Genomic DNA, 22,191 nt, shown 5'->3' with positions numbered 1-22,191 from the left:
GGTCAGCATTGTGCTACAGCAGTTAAAGACACTGTTTGAAATGCTGGCATCCAAAATGGTCACTGGTTCGTGTCCCAGCTGCTCCACTTCCCATCCAGCTCCCTGCCAATATCCTGAGAAAAGCAGCAGAAGATGGCCCAAGTGCTTGGGCCCTTTCTACCTTCATGGGACACCCAGAAGAAGCTCCTGGTTCCTGGCTTCAGCCTGGCCAAGCACTGATACGTGTGATCATGGGGAATGAACCAGAGAATCAAATCTCTGTCTCTGTCTCTCCACTCCCTCTCTGTAACTCTTTCAAATAAATAAATAAATTTCTTTAAAAAAAAGGTATCCACTGATTTTTTTTCCATATGACATGAATTAGAGATTGATCCTTTTACATAATCTTTTTCGTTTTGTGATAGAAAAAGTTGGGCCTTTCAATCATGTCTGCAGGGGAGTGAAGAAGACTTATTTATTGATCAGCTCTCTAAGAGAAGTGTTTCATATATGTCTATCCATTTGGCTCTTTTATCTCATTTTTAAGTTATTCATGAATTTTACAATGAAAAGAACTTGATTTCCATCGTTAAATCTTAAAGATACATTGTGATATTTGAGCTGTCATTCTCTGTAGATAAAACTAAAGCATTCAGAGCATTTAGATTGTCAGTGTTACCTGATACAATAAAGCAAATCTGTCTATATTATTAAAACTGTATTATGGGGGCCAACACTGTGGCACAGTGGGTAAAGCTGCTGCCTGCAATGCCGGCATCCCATATGGGCACCAGTTCGAGTTCCGGCTGTTCCACTTCTGATCCAGCTCTCTGCTGTGGCCTGAGAAAGCAGTAGAAGATGGCCCAAGTCCTTGGGCCCCTGCACCCACATGGGAGACCGGAAGAAGCTCCTGGCTTCGGATCAGCACAGCTCCGGCCGTTGTGGTCAACTGGAGAGTGAACCAGCGGATGAAAGACCCCTCTTTCTCTCTCTCTCTCTCTCTGCCTCTCCTCTCTCTGTGTAACTCTTTCTAGTAAATAAATAAATCTATTAAAAAAAAAAAAAACTGTATTATGGGGAAAGCATTTGATCTAGCGGTTAAGACACCCACTTGCCATACCAGAGAGCCTGGGTTCAATGCTTGGCTCTGCTCCTGACTCCAGCTTTCGCTAATGAGGACTCTGGAAGGCAGTAGTGATGGTTCAAGGAATTGGGTCCCTGACACCTAGATGGGGGATCTAGATAGAGATCTTGGCTTTGGCCCCTGAATAAAGGTCACTGAGGCATTTGAGGAGTGAACCAGCACAATAGTAGCTCCTTCCTTGTGTCTCTCAAGTAGATAAAGTTTTTAAAGGTAAAAAAAAAAACCTATTAAAAAAAACTATAAAAAAATTATAAAATGCTAAATCAATTCAGTTGGAGAAGAGAAATATTGAGGAAGTAGAGATTATAAGTTGGAGCATTTTAATATTCCACTATGATGTTTTTCTTGTATGACTACTACTACTACTACTAATAGGCCGGCACCGTAGCTCACTAGGCTAATTCTCCGCCTGCGGTGCCGGCACCCTGGGTTCTAGTCCTGGTCAGGGCACCGGATTCTGTCCCGGTTGCCCCTCTTCCAGGCCAGCTCTCTGCTGTGGCCCAGGAGGGCAGTGGAGGATGGCCCGGGTGCTTGGGCCCTGCACCCGCATGGGAGACCGGGAGGGGGCGCCTGGCTGCTGGCTTCCGATCGGCGCAGAGAGCCTGCCGCAGCACGCTGGCCATGGCAGCCATTTGGGGGGTGAACCAGCGGAAAGGGAAGACCTTTCTCTCTGTCTCTCTCTCTCACTGTCTAACTCTGCCTGTCAAAAAATAATAATAATTTTACTCTGAAGTACTAAAATCTATGTGGGGATGGAGAAAAAAACATAAGTAAACATAGCTATTTTAGAGAAACAAACTGTAACACACACAACTTTATAAAATACCTGAGAGCCAATAGCTGGGAACGTAACTCCTTGTTCTTTAAGGTTCTTAATCATTGCTGATATCAGGCTAAGCTGCGGATCATTCTTAAATTCATCTGTCCATTCAACCATAAGAGCCTTTAATTTTTCACATACTTTTGGATGACCCTAAGAAACAGAACAAAAAATTAATGAGAAAGAGAAATTTCATGGCTGATGATATAATATAGACATTTTAAATAGAAAGATTATAGAGTTATAGATTCTTTTCAATTACAAAGAACTCCTAGGCTACACATGTGAAATACTAAAATAGTTGGTTGCTGGAAATAAACTGCTACTTTTACACAATGAAAAAACATAGAGTCATTTTATATGTATCGTTTCAAAGTTAAAATATTAAATATGTTTTAGCATTTGCTAGATCAGCAAAACAAGACTTCACAGAGCACCCTGCAACTAAGCAACCGTTGTATATCAGGAAGACAAAGACATTTTGTTTTTGGCAAAACCAATAAAAAAATTGGAAGGAGAAAACAAACGGTATACTTCCTTTATTCCATTATCAAGTAAGTAGGCGACTGTAAAGTCCCTCAGTTCACCTCACCAGTTTTTCTTTGCCCTAATCAAGTTACATGGGCTTCAACATGTTCAGGTATTGACAAAAGTTAAAATTGTGGCCTGAAACACTAAGAGATCAAATATGTTGCTAAAAACCTAGAAACTGGCCCCAACCCTGAACCAAAATCCTTAAACCTTCATATTACTCAATAAAAAAACCTGACCATTCATTACAGACATACCCAGATGGAACATCTCTCATCTCATTGTCTATCATGAGGACACCATAGCCTCAAGTAAGTTCCCCTTTGACTGATCACCCTGGCATTTAGCGTTTGATTCTTTGGAATCACAACCAGCCCCATTTCAGGAAGGTTTGGGCAATTTTGGACAGGAAATTCCCCTGCCATTATTTTGAAGCAACTCCAGGTACAAGTTCAGCTAAAGAAAACAGAAGTAAAATATTAACATCCTGTGATGGCCATGCAATGGCCTTATTCATGTTTCAGATGAAACTTAGGATTGTCATATACTTTTGGAAGAATTTCTAAAGGATTCTATGTTAGGAAAATACTTGTGTGTGGCTACAAAAATGGCAATAAAAACTGTGCCTAAAGTAGGTTGGTATTATTTAGATTTGGAAATATACATGTTTTCTAATCAGATGAAAGGAATGATGGGGGGAAATAGTTATATAACAGGGCTTAAAAAAAACCAACTCTTGGGGCCGGTGCTGTGGTGCAGTGGGTTAACACCCTGGCCTGAAGCACCAGCATCCCATATGGATGCTGGTTCTAGTCCCGGCTGCTCCACTTCCGATCCAGCTCTCTGCTATGGCCTGGGAAAGCAATGGAAGATGACCCAAGTACTTGGCCCCCTGCACCCGTGTGGGAGACCAGGAACAAGCTTCGGATCGGCACAGCTCCGGCTATTGCAGCCAACTGGGGAGTGAACTGGAGGATGGAAGACCTCTCTCTCTCGACCTCTCTGTCTGCCTCTCCTTCTCTCTCTGTGTAACTCTTTCAAATAAATAAATAAATCTAAAAAAAAAAAAAAAAAAAAAAAAAAAAACAAAAACCCAACTCTTAAAGTTATGTGGATTTGTAGTCTCTTCAGCAAAAACATAACATTTACTTACACACTGGACAGACATAACCTAAAAAGGCGTTTAAAAAAACACAGAACAGTCTCTTGCGATTAAAAATGTAAAGAATTCAACAACAAAACATATGAAGAAAGACTGCCTTAATTTATGGAAATAATGCTCCTTACCTTATTTAACACATTGCTTACTTCACTAGCGAAATCTCTTGAGCACACTTCTAAATGAAAAATTTTGCCACAGTTTGACACACATGCTCCTAGAAGCTAAAAACACAAAATCACAAGTTAAAAGGGCTCAATGTCGGCAGCTAATTTTGTGGTACTGTTAAAAACGAAATAACTTACAGTCAAAGCTTGCATAGCAACATGAGGATCTTTATGATTCACCCTCCTCATAATAGACCGAAGACAATCTTTAGGTCTAAAAGATAAAAAATATTAATTAATTATACATTTAGCTTTCCCCCACCCCCTTAACTGTAATAGGCAGCAGACTGCCATACAAAAGGGAGACTATGGTAAAGTACAGAACTTCAATTTTTATTAATGACAAGTTTGAAAAACTGCACACTGTATAGTTTAAAATTTTCAAAATTTAAAAAAAATTTCAGAAAAACACTGGGCTAGCATTGTGGCACAGTGGGCAAAGCTGCTACCTACAATGCCAGTGGCATTCCATATGGGTGTCAGTTCTAGTTCTGCTCCACTTTGGATCCAACTCCCTGTCAATGTGCCTAAAAAAGCAACGAAAGATGGCCCAAGTGCTTCGGCCCTAGCCACCCATGTGGGAAACCCAGATGCAGTTACAGGCTCCTTGCTTCAGCATGGTTCAGCCCTGGTATTGCAGTTATTTGGAGAGTGAACCAGTAGATGGAAAATGTATATGTGTGTGTGTGTGTGTATGCCTCCCTCTCTGTAACTTTGCCTTTCAAATAAATAAATAAGCCTACAAAAAGAAATTTTGTTATGTGTATTTGTACAATCAAAAATTGCTAAAGGACAATTTGGATCAATAACTTAATTTTCTTCTTTTTTTTGAAAGCCAGAGTTACAGAGAGAGAGGAAGACAGAAAGAGAGAGGTCTTTCATCCACTGGTTCACTCCCCAAATAGCCAAAACTTTCAGGGCTTGGCCAGGCCGAAGTCTGGAGCTTCTTCAGGGTCTCCCACACAGGCACAGAGGCCCAAATACTTAGGACATCTTCTGTTGCCTTCTCAGGCTCATTAGCAAGGAGCTGGATTTCAAGTTGAGCAGCTAGGACTGAAACCAGCACCCATGAGATGCCAGAACTGCAGGCAGTGGCTTAACCCACTATGCCACAATGCTGGTCCCGATAACCTAAATATTTACCTTAATTAACTAGAAAAAAGGTGAGGGGGGGGGGGAGGGAAACAAACTAAATCAAAAGCAAACAGAGGGAAAGAAACAATAAAGAGAGGAAATAAATGAAATAGATAATAGGAAATAGAGAAAAATGAACATAATCAAAAGTTTTTTAAACATCAACCAAATTGACAAATTTTTAATTATACTGACCATGAAGGTAAGATGAGTCAAATAATTAAAATCAGGAAAGAAAGAAGAAACATTATTTCCAACTTTGCTGAAATAAAATCACTACGAACAAGATAAAATGTATATATCCCTACAAAGACACAAACTACAGAAAAGGCTCAAGAGTAAACAAGAAATCTGAATAGGCCTTTCTACCAAGTAAAAAGACTGAACTACTAATAAACAAACTCGCCAAAAAGAAAATCCCCAGGCCAGTGTTGTGACATAGCAGGTAAAGCCACCTGCTATAACACTGGCATCCCATATTACTGCTGGCTGCTCCACTTCTGATCCAGCTCTCTGCTAATGGCTTGGGAAGGCAGCGGAAGATGGCCCAAGTGCTTGGGCCCCTGCACCCACATAGGAGACCCAGAGGAGACTCCTGGCTTCAGTCTGGTCCAGCCCTGGCCATTGCAGTCATTCGGGGAGTGAACCAGCACTGTCTCTCTCCCCCACCTCCTCCTTCCTCCCTCCCTCCCTCCTTCCCTCCATCCTCCTCCTTCTCTCTCTCTCTTTTTAACTATGCCTTTCAAATAAAATAAATCTGTAAAAAGAAAAAAAATTCTAAGACTAGTTTCAAGAAGAATTAACATCAATTCTTTACAAAAAATATATATAAATTAAATATCAGCAAAATTAAAAACTTGTGTAAGGGACACCATCAACAATGAAAAGTCAAGAAATATTCAAAAATCATATGAGGAAATGTCAGTCTACAGAAAATGGAATTAAAAGATAAAAATTAAAAAAACTATTTCTCATAATATACCCCCATTGAGTTCAGTACACTTTCGTATGAGGTATCAGTCATTCAGGCCTTCCATAAAGAACTGAGGATCCTGCAAATTTAACCGTGTCAATGCAGTCTTTATATATATATTTTTTATACATAATTAACCAAAGGAAAATGAGTGTACTTTAAAGACTTGTTAAGACTGGGACACAGGCCGGCGCCATGGCTCACTAGGCTAATCCTCCTGCAGTGCCGGCACCCCGGGTTGTAGTCATGGTCAGGGCACCGGATTCTGTCCCGGTTGCTCCTCTTCCAGTCCAGCTCTCTGCTGTGGCCCGGGAGGGCAGTGGAGGATGGCCCAGGTGCTTGGGCCCTGTACCCGCATGAGAGACCAGGAGGAAGTGCCTGGCTCCTGGCTTTGGATCAGTGCAGTGCACCAGCCAAAGTGGCCATTTGGGGGGGGTGAACCAACGGAAGGTCTCGGTCTCTCTCTGTCTACTCTGCCCGTCAAAAAAAAAAGATTGAGACACAAAAATAAGTCAGAATTAGACATATCAAAACTATAACATGGATGTCTGGTGATTTCCTATTGGAAACTTTTACAGAACAGCCCTTAATTAACAAGAGGAATTGGCAGGAACATTGTTGTGGTACAGAAGGAATCTCCAGGAAGCTTTTCTCAGTGTTTTGCTGTTAAAACTTCAGCTTTCTTAAAACACTCTCCTAACAACCAGATGTTAGGATGTTAGATTCTTTGGACCATCAGAAAGTCAACAAGCAAAATATCTCGAGCATTCCCGCAAAACTTTCGCCCATAAACCCTGTTCTGGACCAGTCCACTTTTACTCTGACAGCATCACTTCCACCTCCTGGTAGTCACTGCTCTAATTGTACTCAGTGTTCAGAATGGGACAGGCAAAGCCATGTTCCATTTCCTATTAAAATTCTTTGAAGAAATGATTCAAGATCTTTTTTTTTTTTTTTTTTTGACAGGCAGGGTTAGTGAGAGAGAGAGAGAGAGAGAGAGTGAGAAAGGTCTTCCTTTTCCATTGGTTCACCCCCAAATGGCCACTACAGCCGGCACACTGCACTGATCCAAAGCCAGGAGCCAGGTGCTTCCTCCTGGTCTACCATGCTGGTGCAGGGCCCAACCACTTGGGCCATCCTCCACTGCACTCCTGGGCCACAGCAGAGAGCTGGACTGGAAGAGGAGCAACTGGGACAGAATCCAGCGCCCCGACTGGGACTAGAACCTGGGGTGCCGGTGCTGCAGGCAGAGGATTAGCCAAGTGAGCCGCGGCGCCAGCCGCTTCAAGATCTTAATTCCACTTGTTTAATATTTGCATTGAAAGCACCGCTCTCGTCTGAAGCTGATCTGGGTACAAAAGTTCTGGCATTCATCAAGCACCATTATCATTTAGTTCACTTTAATTTTTCTGTCAGAACTGTTTTAGTTGAACTAACTGAGCTATTTATGGTGTTGGCTATTGTTTCTTCCGTTACATGCTAGTCCTACTCAATTAGGGCAAAAACAAAATTCATTTTTTCCTTATAAACTGATATAGATGGTCTGCCCTGTGGGCTTCCTATTCAATATCATCTCATCCCTTTTTTTTTTTAAACATTTATTTATTTATTTGACAGGCAGAGTTAGAGAGGAAGAGAGAAGAGAAACAAGAGAGAGAAGGGAGAAGGGAGAAGGGAGATCTTCCAACCACTGGTTCACTCCCCAAGTGGCTGCAATGGAGCTGAGCTGCCAGGAGCTTCTTCTGGGTCATCCACATGGGTGCAGGGGCCCAAGAACATAGGCTTTCTTCTGCTGCTTTCCCAGGCACATCAGCAGGGAGCTGGATTGCAAGTGGAGCAGCCAGGACTCAAACTAGTGCCCATGTGGGATACCGGCACTGCAGGCGGTGGCTTTAACTGCTACACCACAGGGCCAGCCATCCCCATAACCTTTTCATAAAGCACTAATGACTTCTCCATTCTTCCACCAAGTTTCACCATGAATTTGTTCTGCATTTAATTTCAATAGAGTCCATGTTGCTTTAATAGGGCCTCTTTTCAAACTGATACCAGGGCCAGTGTTGTGGCAGAACACCTTAAGCTATGGCATCCCACCAGAGCACCTGTTCAAGTCCCAGCACTCCATTTCTAATCCATCTCCCTGCTAATGTGCCTGGGAAAATGGCAGAAGATGGACCAAGAATTTGGGTCCCGGCCATCCATGTGGGAGGTCCTGATGGAAATTCTGGGCTTCTGGCTTTGGCTTGGCACAGCCCTGGCCACTGCAGCCATCTGAGGAGTGAACCAGTAGACAGAACATGTCTCTCCTTTTCCTCTGTCTTTCAAGTACATAAAAATAAATATTAAGGAAAAAAAAAAACACAACAAACAACTGAGGTCTGATCCTCCTAAAGTGTTTCAAACCAAATCCTGTTCAGACATGTTATAACAAGTTTAGCACGAGCTTATTTTGGCACAAAAATTTTTTTTTCTTGCTATTAGGAATACAAAATAATACAGACACTATGGAAAAGTCTGGCAGTTCCCCAAAAGTTAAAATAACACTATTTTATAAATCAGCAGTGCCTCTGACATGTATATACCCATGTTCAGAGCAGCATTACCAAAACCAAATGTCCATTACCAGAAGAATGTATATATAAAATATAGTATATAAATAAAATGAATTATTATTCAACCTTAAAGAAATTTGGAGACATGCAACAATATGGATAACCTTGAAAACATTATGCTAAGTAAATAAGCCAGGCACAAAAGACCAAATATTAATATTCCATTTATATGAAGTACCTACAATAGGCAAATTTCACAGAAAGGATGAAAGAAGTAACTAGTAGCTAGGAGGGAAGATGGAGAATTATTCTTTAACAGGTGCAAAGTTCCTGTTTGAGATGATGAGAAAGTTCTGAAAATGGACAGTGGTGTGTTGGTTGCACAACATCATGAATGTACTGAATGCTACTGAATTTGGACCATAAAAATGGTTAAAATGGTATATTCTATCAGATATATTTTATCAGAATAAAAATAATGAAGAAGACCAGTGCCGCGGCTCACTTGGCTAATCTTCCGCCTGCTGCGCCGGCACCCCCGGTTCCAGTCCCAGTTGGGGGGCCGGATTTTGTCCCAGTTGCTCCTCTTCCAGTCCAGCTCTCTGCTGTGGCCCGAGAAGGCAGTGGTAGATGGCCCAACTGCTTGGGCCCTGCACCGGCATGGAAGACCAGGAGGAAGTACCTGGCTCCTGGCTTCGGTTTGGTGCAGCGCGCTGGCCATAGTGGCCATTTGTGGGGGGAACCAACGGAAAAGGAAGACCTTTCTCTCTGTCTCTCTCTCTCTCTCACTAACTCTGCCTGTCAAAATAATAATAATAATAATAATAAAGTACTAAGACAAGGGGCCGGGGCTGTGATGCAGCGGGTTAAAGCCCCAGCTTCGGCCCCTGGACCCACATGGGAGACCCAGAAGAAGCTCCTGGCTCCTGGCTTCGGATTGGCACAGCCATCAGGGGAGTGAACCATCGGATGGAAGACCTCTCTCCCCCTCCCTCTCACCCTCCGTCCCCCTTTCTCTCTCTCTCTCCCTCTCTCTGCCTCTCCTCTGTGTAACTCTGAATTTCAAATAAATAAATCTTTAAAAAAAAAAAAAAAGGTTACAGGCCGGCGCGTGGCTCACTTGGCTAATCTTCCGCCTGCGGCGCCGGCACCCCGGGGTCTAGTCCCAGTTGGGGCGCCGGATTCTTTCCCGGTTGCTCCTCTTCCAGTCCAGCTCTCTGCTGTGGCCCAGGAGGGCAGTGGAGGATGGCCCAAGTGGTTGGGCCCTGCACCCGCACAGGAGACCAAGAGGAAGCACCTGGCTCCTGGCTTCAGATCGGCACAGCATGCCGGCCGCAACGCCCCAGCCGTAGTGGCCACTTAGGGAGTGAACCAACGACAAAAGGAAGACCTTTCTCTCTGTCTCTCTCTCACTGTCTAACTCTGCCTGTCAAATAAATAAATAAATAAATGTACTAAGACAAACTAGAACACAGAAGAACCTTGGGAATATAATAAAAGCTGGTCACCAAAACAAAAAAACACATACTGCGTAACTATTTATATGAAATCTTTAGAACAGGCAGGTCCAAAGAGAAAAAGTAAAACATCAGTTGCTGAGGATATAAAGGAAAGTGAGAATGGGAGTGTCTGCTAGTAAGTACAAGGAGTTTTAGGGGGTGATTAATGTTCTAGAAAGAGACAGTGGTGATAGTTGCACAAAATAATTTTTAAAAAGCTTATATTTATTTGAAAGGCAGAAAGAGAGAAAAGACTGATTGATCTTCTGTCTACTGGTTCCCTCCCTAAATGCCCACAACATCCAGGAGCCAGAAACTACATCCAGGTGTCCCATGTGGGTGACAGGGACCCAAGGTATTTAAGTTATCATCTGCTGCCTCTGGGGATGCACCTTAACAGGAAGCTGTATTGGAACTGGAGGCCGGATTCGATCTTAGGCACTCAAATAAGGAATGTGGGGCATTCTACATGTTAACCTAACCTGCTGTACCACAACACCTGCCTCAACACATCTGAATATACTAAAAACCACTGACCTATATAATTTAAACTAGTAGATTTTATATGCATATTTATATATAAAAGAAAAATATTTATCCAGCATTTGGAATGCCAATGAGGCCTGGAAAACATGGCTGGTAAGAATAATTATCTCTTGGCCGATGCTGCGGCTCATTTGGCTAATCCTCCGCCTGTGGCGCCGGCACCCTGGGTTCTAGTTCCAGTCGGGGCGCTGGATTCTGTCCCGGTTGATCCTTTTCCAGTCCAGCTCTCTGCTGTGGCCCGGGAAGGCAGTGGAGGATGGCCCAGGTGCTTGGGCCCTGCACCCGCATGGGAGACCAGGAGGAAGTGCCTGGCTCCTGGCTTCAGATCAGCACAGCGCGCTGGCCATAGTGACCATTTGGGGGGGTGAACCAACGGAAGGAAGACCTTTCTCTCTCTCTCTCTCTAACTCTGCCTGTCAAAAAAAAAAAAAAAAAAAAAAAAAAGAATAATTATCTCTACATAAAATTTGTTTGCAAATTGAGAATGTATTTACTAAACCCTATAGTCAATACAAAAATGTTTTTAAAATAATCATAGGAAAAAGTTAGGATAAAAGATAAGATTCCTAATTTTAAAGATATTTAATTGCCTGTTGAGAAGTTTTCACCTAAATAGCATGGGGAAAAGGGGGGAAAAAAACAAGAAGTACTATTTACTGAATGTCTACTATGTATATCAGCTATCCAGCTTTTTTATTCTAAAATGTTTTTCTTCTACCCTATTGATTTCATATGACATTAACAATTTCAGACAGCAGTATAAAGAAATAATGTACTCCTCTACGGCCATACCACCCTGAACGCGCCCTATCTTGTCTGATCTCAGAAGCTAAGCAGGGTCCAGCCTGGTTAGTACCTGGATGGGAGATATAATGTACTCTAACACTATTACTTAGATTTTGCCTTTCTATACAATTTGATTTATTTTAGGAAACGGAATCTTTGACCCATTGCTAATTTTCCCAGTAGTAAAGACGTGCTAGCAAATAAAACCACAAATCTATCATTTCAAAGCACTTAGTCCACACACAAAAGAATTATCTGAAAACTAATATGAAAATCATTTAAAAAAAGGATCCAAAGACGATTCCACCCAATGAACATTTTAGAAAGTAATCCCCTAAACATTTTACCACCAAATCTTTAAATAAAATTTCTCATTTGATGTGTACACCAAATTTTTTAAGGTAAGAAATCTAAACTGATGATTTTTGGAAAAGGTATTGGGAAAGGGGCTTTGAAGTATTTACTGTTTTCTTTTTATGCATTTCTATATTGTATCACTGCTTTACCATACCATTTTAGCCAAAGCCAACATACCTTCCACCAGCGCTGTGGCGCAGCACTTAAAGCCCCAGTGTACAGCATCAGCATTCCATATGCATTTCAGTTCAAATCCTGACTGCTACACTTCCAATCCAGCTCCCTGCCTAGAAAAGCAGTGGAGGATGGCCCAAGTGCTAGAGCGCCTACACCCACATGGGAGAACGGGAGGAAGCTCCTGGCTTCTGACAGGCTCAGCTTCAGTCACTGCGGCCATTTGGGGAGTGAATCAGTGGATGGAAGACCTCTCTACCTCTCTACCTCTCTACCTCTCTCTCTCTCTCTCTCTGTGAGTGTGTGTGTCTCACCTCTCTCTGTAACTCTTTCAAATAAATAAAATAAATCTTTAAAAAAAAAAAAGATATGAAGCTTCAAAGTCCATCAGAATATTTATAAGCGCTGATGAACATTTTAAGTTTGCTAACACAGAAATATGGTTAAAGATGATGACAGGCTAAAAACCCCTTTACAGTTGTACATAAAGCTGGCACTATTCAACAATATAACTGAGCCCCAACAATCTCAGGTCCATATTAAATATCTCCTCTTCTGCTCCATGTGTTTTTTTTTCCATTAAGTATTTGAATTTTTTTTTAAAGACTGATTTTATTTATTTGAGAGGCATAGCTATAGAGAGAGAGAGAGGGAGAGAGAGAGAGGTTGTCCATCCACTGATTTACTCCCCAAATGGCCACAACGGCTGGAACTGGGCCAATTCAAAGCCAGGAGCCCAGAGAATCTTTCTGGTCTCCCACGTGGATGCAGGGGCCCAAGCACCTGGGCTATCTTCTGCTCTCCAGGCCATCACCAAGGAGCTGGATCAGAAGTGGAACAACCAGGACTTGAAACAGTGCCCACATGGGATGCAGGCACCACAGGTAGATATTTAACTGACTATGCCACAGTGCCAGCCCCTTTTTTTTAGTATTTCTACAAGCCAAACTGAAATGTTATACATTCCACACAACTATATGTATTTATAAAACCTTAAAATTGAATGCAAAATGTGGTTAAAACACTATTTTTTTAAAAGGTTTAGGACTTGTAAGTGAATTTAAAGTATGATATGGCTGTTGTCCCTTTACTAAGAAGTGAAGGGAAACTACAAATATTGTGTGTATATATCAATGCAGGTACCCTTTTCAGAGTAAAAGGGGATGCTAAATGACATAACACAAAAATAGCAGATATAAACTAATTTACCACGGCAAACTGGATATATGGGCATCTTAGCCAAAACTCTGTTCATCCACAAAAACCATCTTTTTATGAATAAATCTGGATGTTGTACCAGTTCTTAAGAGAGTAAAAAAACAAAGGCAGCATTTTTACCTAGCTGTGGCTTCTTTTTTCTTAAATCACAGATAGGATACAGAACGGATTTTAAAGGTTTTTTTTTTTTTTTTGGTGTTTTTTTTTTTGTTTTTTTTTTTGTTTGTTTGTTTTTTTTTTTTTTTTGACAGGCAGAGTGGACAGTGAGAGAGAGAGACAGAGAGAAAGGTCTTCCTTTTTTTTTGCCGTTGGTTCACCCTCCAATGACCACCGCGGCCGGCACGCTGCGGCCAGCGCACCGCGCTGATCCGATGGCAGGAGCCAGGTGCTTCTCCTGGTCTCCCATGGGGTGCAGGGCCCAAGCACTTGGGCCATCCTCCACTGCACTCCCTGGCCACAGCAGAGAGCTGGCCTGGAAGAGGGGCAACTGGGACAGAATCCGGCGCCCCGACCGGGACTAGAACCCGGTGTGCCGGTCCCACAGGCGGAGGATTAGCCTATTGAGCCACGGCGCCGGCTGAATATATAGTATTTTTAAAACACAAACTTCGGGGCTGGCACTGTGGGTCACTTGGTTAATCCTCTGCCTGCAGCGCCGGCATCCCATATGGGCAGCAGGTTCTAGTCCCTGTTGCTCCTCTTCCAGTCCAGCTCACCGCTGTGGCCTAGGAGGGCAATGGAGGATGGCCCAAGTGCTTGGGCCCCTGCACCCGCATGGGAGACCGGGAGGAAGCAACTGGCTCCTGGCTTCAGATTGGCGTAGCTCCGGCCATAGTGGCCATTTGGGGAGTAAACCAACGGAAGGAAGACCTTTTTCTCTGTCTCTCTCTCTCACTGTCTACAACTCTTCCTGTCAAATTAAAAAAAAAAAAAAACTTCATATATTTTTCATTCGATAAAATACATACATACATATATGTATGATTTATACATATGTGTGGCTTAAATAATAATAAAAAAGAAGTTTTTTAAATTTATTTTATTTATTTGAAAGGTGAAATTAGAGAGGTCTTCCATCTCCTGGTTCTCTCCCCAAATGGCCACAACAACCAGGGCTGGACCAGCCTGAAGCCAGGAGCCAGGAGCTTCCTCTGGGTATCCCATGCAGCTGCAGGGGCCCAAGGACTTGGGCCATCCTCCGCTGCTTTACCTGGCACATTAGCAGAGAGCTGAATCAGAAGAGGGCAGCCAGGACTCAAACCAGAGCCTACGTGGGATAGCAGTGCAGCAGGCCAGGGCTTTAACCTGCTGCTCCATAGTGCAGGCCTCAAAAAGTTTTTTAAAACAGGAATAATGAAGAATTTTTCACATCACTGGGAGTCTGTTTCTGGATCACTGTTCTAACCAAACAAAACTTCATAATGGTGGTACCTTTTTCTCCTCTCTTAAAATCTGAGAAGATTCTTCCAACTAAGACAATTCTAGAGAGATGGTTTCATAAAAAGGGGGGAGGGGAAAAAAGGACCAAAATAACATGAATTATTTTATCTTTGCACTAAATAATTCCATTATATATAATGATTACAAATTATTTTGACTAAAAAGAGACAAAATTACTATAAGGGAAATGTCTTTCCTAAAGTCCCTCCACCATTCCCAAATTAGATCTTACACAGATCTCCACATCTTACAAAACTTCAGACTAACACCAAATAGTAAAAATTTTTTTAAAAATCTAGATTGTTGCCTAATAGACCAATCATCTTATGAACAACATTCCAATCTGTAACTTCCTTCCACTTCAAACTACTCTATCAGAATTTGTCTCAGGAAAACTCAAATCCTCTTTCCCCTGTCACCCAAATTACAAGTCTTGGGGTCTTCCCTAAAGCGCACCGGGGATACTTCACTGACAACCTATAACTTTGTGCAGAATTCTTATATTACCATGAGCAACAAGTATCTAAACATCTGTGTTCCTAGGCAGTATAAACCAGATATCCACCACTTTTTCATACACACTAAGTATAAAATAGTGTAAAAAATTATAAACAAGTTACAAAAAAAAAAGGGCTGGGCATAGAATGAGTAACTGTTTCAGTCTGGGATGATGAAAAAGTTCTGGAGATAGTGATGATACCCTGCACAACAATGTTAATGCCACTGAACCACATACTTTATTAAAATGATAATGAGGCAGGGGTTGTCCTGAGGTGGTTACACTGCAACTCACAATGCTCACATCCCATATCTGAGTGCCAGTTCCAGTCCTGGCTACTCTACCTCTGATGAAGCTTCCTAGGAGGTAACAGATGTTGGCTCAAGTGCTTGAGCCCCTGTCCCCTGTGCAGGAGACCCAGAAGGAGTTCTGGGCTCCTGGCTTTGGCCTGGCCCAGCCCTGACTATTGTGGGCATTTGGAGAGTGATTCAGCAGATAGAAGATGGATCTCTCTCTCTCTCTCCCCCTCTCTCTCTCTCACTCTGCCTTTAAAGTAGATGAAAATATTTTTTAAAAAGCATTCCTATGATAATTACTGTCAACGAGGACAAAATATGCTTTGAAAAAGTAAAATGTTAAAATGGTGTTTTATTTTATACATATATATCACAACAAAATAAATTCAAAAACAAATAGAAATGTCACCACAGAATACCACAGTTAACTGTTCACCTAAAAAGAATCTTAACAATTTTCTATGACTAAGCTGTTCTGGGACTATATAATCCAATTCTGTAATGCTTACTATTATGCATGTAGGTACAAGTGCCTACAGTTCCCAGAATTTTTTTAGAGGCAATCATTTTCATTTCCTTTAAAATAATTAAAAAATGAACTTGTAAATCAAAGAAAATGTTTTAATATGCAATATTAATATAGTTTCCTTTTTAACAGCATAGTTCTCAAATATTTAAGAAAGGGGTCCATGAAAGCAAAAGAGACCCGAGCCCATGAAAAGTCATAACGAGACTATCAAGGTATAGCAAGAAAAGTGAAACACAACTGGTATGTATACAAAGGAACATTCTTAAATAAAAATCACATACATGAACAATTAATGAGGGTGTGACATTTTAAAAAAAGCCTCAGTGATATTAGAATGGTATCTCAATTATCATTTAATCCTTTTCAAACAACTCTATTAAGAATAGCTATAAAAAACTGCTCCATTTACACAAATATTTGGAGATTAACTTGTGAAGATTTAAAGAAAATGGAGAATAAATGCCAATTGTGGGGAACTGGGGATTGAATCAGTGGATTTCAAAAACCCTATCTGTCTCTGTCTTTCTCTCAATCGCTCTGCCTCTCAAAATTAACAATTTAAAATCAGAAAAAAAAAAAAAAAACCTGAAAATTTTTTCTGCTATAACGTTAACATGAAGAAAAACAAAATTGAACTTTATACCTTCATTATACCTCATACAGAATTTCAATGGGTTGCAAATTTGTTTTTATAACTAGAAAAAAATATATACACCATTTCCAGTAATAAGAGGAGGTGAGGCCGGCGCTGAGGCTCACTAGGCTAATCCCCCGCTGGTGGCGCCGGTACTCCGGGTTCTAGTCCCGGTTGGGGCGCTGGATTCTGTCCCGGTTGCTCCTCTTTTAGTCCAGCTCTCTGCTGTGGCCCAGGAAGGCAGTGGAAGATGGCCCAAGTGCTTGGGTCCCTGCACCCGCATGGGAGACCAGGAGAAAGCTCCTGGTTCCTGGCTTCGGATCGGCGATGTGCGCCAGCTGTAGCAACCATTAGGGGTGTGAACCAACGGAAGGAAGACCTTTCTCTCTGTCTCTCTCTCACTGTCTAACTCTGCCTGTCAAAAAAAAAAAAGAAGTAGGATATCCAATCTTCAACAAATTGTCACAAAATATGACTTCAATCAAAAGTGAGCAGAGTTCCACCATTTAACCATGTTACGTTATATATTAACTAACCCCACAGTCACAATAATCCTCCTATGAGGAAAATCCTATTTTTATTCTTAAGTGGTAAACTGGAAAAGTAAGGCCCAGAAAGGTTAAGTCTCTTACCCAATACGACAAATCACAGGCAGGATCTGAACCTAGACAGTCTAATCCCACAGTCCATGCTTTCAACCACTGAGCTATTGATTTCTTTCTTTTGCACAATAAAAATATATGGATTTTTCATTCTACAAATCTAAGTTCATTAGATAAAAATTACTAAAATACAGGACAAAAGTATTAGAACGGTTTTGATAAAGCACTTTAAGAATTCAGAAGACCACGTTATTGTCAGTAACAGGGATAAGCAAAGGGTCTGTGTGAGAAATTCTATCTAAATTGAATACGGAGGGATATGAGACACAGAATAGGAAAGAAGAGGAAAACATTCCACACTGGAAAAATACAACCAAAAGCATTAAACTAAGGTAGAAAAGCAGAGATAACTCAACTGAGTCGAAATGGATGGAATATAGGAAAGAAGTAAAAGGAAATTAAATGCTTCAGAGGACTAAGGACTTTGGATCTAGCATGGTAGCAGAAGAGTAATATGAATACAATGGTGACATGGCAAGTGGGTATAAGAAATGAACAGGGGCCGGTGCCGGGGCTCACTAGGCTAATCCTCTGCCTTGCGGCGCCGGCACACCGGGTTCTAGTCCTGGTCGGGGCACCAGATTCTGTCCCGGTTGCCCCTCTTCCAGGCCAGCTCTCTGCTGTGGCCAGGGAGTGCAGTGGAGGATGGCCCAAGTGCTTGGGCCCTGCACCCCATGGGAGACCAGGAAAAGCACCTGGCTCCTGCCATCAGATCAGCGCGGTGCGCCGGCCGCAGCGCGCTGGCCGCACCGGCCATTGGAGGGTGAACCAACGGCAAAAAGGAAGACCTTTCTCTCTGTCTCTCTCTCTCACTGTCCACTCTGCCTGTCCCAAAAAAATCAGTGGGAAAGTTATATTTCAAAAAGAATATATGTAAGAGGATTTTTTTTTAAAGCAGGCATGTTATCCTAATTGGCTATAAGGAATAACCTCAGTAAGATGAGTCCTCAAATCTTGCCATTGAAAGTATTCTTTTTAAATTAAATTATAATATGATTTACCTCCTAGTCCTTTTCTTCATGTTTATGAAAAGATGGATCAAAGTCTTTCAAAACTGAATACTCACCCAGTGCGAGACTGACCAACTTTATCACAAATATCCAAAATGAGTCCCCAGTCCTCAGCAGTATTCATTTCACTGGTTGCTTTCTCTGTAGATTATAAAAGGAATTGCAGAAAGATTATTCTTAAATCTTTAAAATATATATACTCACATTTAAATCACACTGAACTATATTATAACCAAGCCCTAATCACAAATCAGGTTAATATGATTTCATGTTCATCTTTACAGGAAAGAGTTTATCCATCATGATTATTTTCCCCATTCACACTTGTTTTTAATTTTTTTTACTTGCCATAAAAAATAAGCTGGTAACTTTTCATTATTTAAAAAAAAAAGTGTGGCCGGCACTGTGGCGCAGTGGTTTAATGCCCTGGCCTGAAGCGCCGGCATCCCTTATGGGTGCTGGTTCGAGGCCCAACTGCTCCACTTCTGATCCAGCTCTCTGCTATGGCCTGGGATAGCAGTGGAAGATGGCCCAACTCCTTGGGCCCCTGCGCCCGCGTGGGCGATCCGGAGAAAGCTCCAGTCTCCTGGCTTCAGATCGGCGCAGATCCGGCCGTTGCGGCCAATTGGGGAGTGAGCCAGAGGATGGATGACCTCTCTCTCTGCCTTTCCTCTCTCTGTGTAATTCTGACTTTCAAATAAATAAATAAATCTTAAAAAAAAAAAAAAAAAAAAGTTAGGCTGGTGCCATGGTGCAGTGGGTTTAAGTCCCGGCCTGCAATGCCGGCATCCCATATGGGCCCAAGTTCAAGTCCTGATTGCTCCACTTCTGGTCTAGCTCTCTGCTGTGGTCTGGGAGAGCAGGAGAGGATAGCCCAGATCCATCGGCCCCTGCATCCGTGTACGAGACCCAGAAGAAGCTCCTGGCTTAGGATCAGAGCAGCTCTAGCCATTGTGGCCACATGGGGAGTGAACCGTGGAAGGAAGATCTTTCTCTCCTTCTCTTTCTCTCTCTCTCTCTCTCTCCTCTGTAACTCTACCTCTCAAATAAATAAACAAAATCTTAAAAAAAAAAAAAAAAAAAAAAACAAAGAAGAAGAACTGTAATAGGTTTCCCCTCCCATCACACCTTCCTATCACATTATTAAGACCTCTTATTGCTTTCCGAGGGCAGTGAGCAAGTCTGCGGAGGCCTTCCCCAGGAGCAAGAACTGTCATATCCCGTGCTCTGTTCCCTTTTGCATGGCAACCAATAAAGGCCATTCATACCGCAAAAAAAAGAAAAAGACCTCTTACAGGATGTCAGCCATAGTCCTTTACAATGGGCACATAAGGGATCACCTCCCTTTTCCATTGTGAAAAGAAAAAGAAAATTACTATGAAGGCAGCACCTAGACAGAGAGCTTTTCAAACCAGAGTTGGAAGATCATTAAGAAAACACGACTTAGGCATTTCTTAGGCGCTACCTGGAATGTGAACTTTTGTTTACCTTCACCCTTTCATTCCAATATCTAGATGGACCAGATAATCATATTTGCCCAGAGACCTATATACCAGTATATATATATATACCAGTAGGTTACTGAATTCTTTTTTTATGTTGGGCATTTCCATTTGGTTTAATCTTCTTTATCTTCTGTCACATAGTCCCTGTCATGTCTTTTGCAACTCCAACTGAAGTTTTCCACAAAGAAATTGTTACTGCCTTACAAGAACTCAGCATAATATGCCTACATAAGCTCCAACTTTCCATATCTCCTTCAGAACACTCATTCAAGAGCTAATTTAATCTGTGCCTCCCGAATTGAAAATCCTACGGTGCCAAATAAAATTCTTTTATAATTCCCAAGCTTGAATTGATCCACAGCACCTCTATGCTGGTAAGATGATTTATTTGCAGTAAATAATAAAATTTGAATACATATTCAACAAAATGGAATGAGGATCTAGTCTTTGCCAAGGTCTATCTGAAGTGGCTTACTGTCTAAAAAAGAATCAGAACCAACAGACAGAGGCCTAAATATGATAGAAAAGAATGTAAAGTTCAAGGCAAGTTGAAATAACCTGAGGAGAGGTCAATCAGGAAAGCTTCTTGACAGCTTCAGAAACTGTGAACAGACTAATCAACTCTTTTTTTTTTTTTTCTACTCAATTGAATCAAGAGTGAAGTTATAAAAACAAAAAAGAATCTAGGCTGGCTTAAATTCAGACTTTATAGAAGGCCAGAATAATAAGAAAGAACCACACACAATCTAAAACACCAGATGAGGTGTTCGACCAATTCAAGAAATACCAGAGCCAAGAATTTTAAGCAAAGAAAAAAATCTACTCAGAACTGGGCTTTCTGGAGAAATATACTGCCAATATGTAATAATGGTTTAAAAGAAGAGGAAGAAGAAAGCATAATGAAAACACTAACACAACCCAAGTAATTAAATGATTACTCAAAAAGGCAATGTGAAAATGCTGTTCAATTATGTTCTGGGAATTAGGGGGTTATGCTAAGACAACTGACTCAAATCTACCTGTCACTGTTCAAGTTTCCATAATATAAGTCCCTCAGGGCTGACGCTTTGACACACTGGGTCAAGCTGCCACCCACAGTGCTGCCATTCCACATGGGCACCAGTTCTAGTCCCTGCTGCTCCATTTCCGATCCAGCTCTCTGCTAATGTGCCTTGGAAAGCAGCAGAACACGTCCCAAGAGGCTGGGTCCCTGTACCCATGTAGGAGACCCAGATGAAGCTCCTGGCTTCAGTCTGGCCCAGCCCTGGCCATGTGGCCATTTGGGTAGTGAACCAGTGGATGAAGACTGATCTATCGATCGATCTCTCTCTGCCTCTGCCCTTCCCTCTCTGAAACTATGCCTTTCAAATAAAAGAAATAAAGAAGGGGAAAAAAAAAAACACCTCTTGAAAATAAGTTCTTTCAATATCCAACCTCCTGGCCTAAGTGCTCAACAAATGCTAAGATTAATCATGGATGGGGGCCAGCACCGTGGCTCACTCGCCTGCAGTGCCAGCATCCCATATGGGCGCTGGGTTCTAGTCCCGGTTGCTCCTCTTCCAGTCCAGCTCTCTGCTGTGGCCTGGGAGGCCAGTGGAGGATGGCCCAAGTATTTGGGCTCCTGTACCCGCATGGGAGACCAAGAAGAGGCAGCTGGCTCCTGGCTTCGGATCGGCACAGCGCTGGCTGTGGCGGCCATTTGGGGAGTGAACCAACAGAAGGAAGACCTCTCTCTCTCTCTCTCTCTCTGTCTATAACTTTGTCAAATAAATTAAAAAAAAAAAAAGATTAATCATGGATCTACAGGATGATCCTTAGAGTTACAGAAACACACAGATATTAAATGTAAGTAACATCTACTTCAATGATTTGCAAGTTTTATTTTTAAATGTAGAAACCTCCTTCAATGCAATTCTTTTTCTTTTTTTTTTCTTTTTTTTTTTTTTTTTGACAGAGTTAGACAGTGAAACAGTGAGAGAGAAAGGTCTTCCTTTCATTGGTTCACCCCCCAAACAGCCACTACGGCCGGAGCTACACCAATCCAAAGCCAGGAGCCAGTTGCTTCCTCCCGGTCTCTCATGCGGGTGTAGGGGCCCAAGCCATCCTCCATTGCCCTCCCATGCCACAGCAGAGAGCTGGACTAGAAGAGGAGCAACCAGGACAGAATCCAGCGCCCATATGGGATGCCAGTGCCGCGCGGAGGATTAACCAAGTGAGCCATGGCGCCAGCCCCTCAATGCAATTCTAACTACACAAAGGGTTGGGATATTTCTGATGCTAACTACAGAAAGTAATACAGACTCCACAGGTTGAGGGCACCGTTCTCCCTAAGTCTCTCCTCACTTCAAACACCAGGCACAAGCTCTGGATTCTCAGGCTATCCCAAGCATTTCTGATCAACTGGCTACAAATTTGGGGGTTCCCACCACTGCCTCAGATTCACTAATTCACCATAACATCTCACAGGGCTGAAAAGCACTGTATTTTATAGCATTGCTAAAGGACTAATGGCAAAAATCAGTCAACAAAGATACATAGGTCTCGGTCTGCAAGATCCCAGATGCAAAGCTTCTGTGT

The 22,191-nt window shown here is 42.0% G+C and overlaps 1 protein-coding gene across 3 annotated transcripts in view; it reads right to left on the bottom strand.

The window, feature by feature from the left end:
• Window positions 1-22,191, bottom strand: part of STAM (signal transducing adaptor molecule) — a 67,159-nt gene that overhangs the window by 36,493 nt on the left and 8,475 nt on the right. For all 3 annotated transcript variants that reach the window (XR_011381489.1, XM_008268295.4, XM_051821436.2), the window contains exons 2-5: window positions 18,166-18,250; window positions 3,939-4,014; window positions 3,762-3,857; window positions 1,950-2,096 (exon numbers count right to left, since the gene is read on the bottom strand). Coding sequence is in view for 2 of the 3 variants with exons in the window: in XM_008268295.4 (XP_008266517.1) it covers window positions 1,950-2,096; window positions 3,762-3,857; window positions 3,939-4,014; window positions 18,166-18,250 (404 nt within the window). In the remaining variant the exon portion in view is untranslated. The remainder of the gene's footprint in view (window positions 1-1,949; window positions 2,097-3,761; window positions 3,858-3,938; window positions 4,015-18,165; window positions 18,251-22,191) is intronic.

This window comes from Oryctolagus cuniculus, chromosome 13 (genome assembly GCF_964237555.1).
Source record: "Oryctolagus cuniculus chromosome 13, mOryCun1.1, whole genome shotgun sequence".
NCBI lineage: Eukaryota > Metazoa > Chordata > Mammalia > Lagomorpha > Leporidae > Oryctolagus > Oryctolagus cuniculus.
This window is presented reverse-complemented; position numbering and strand designations above follow the sequence as displayed.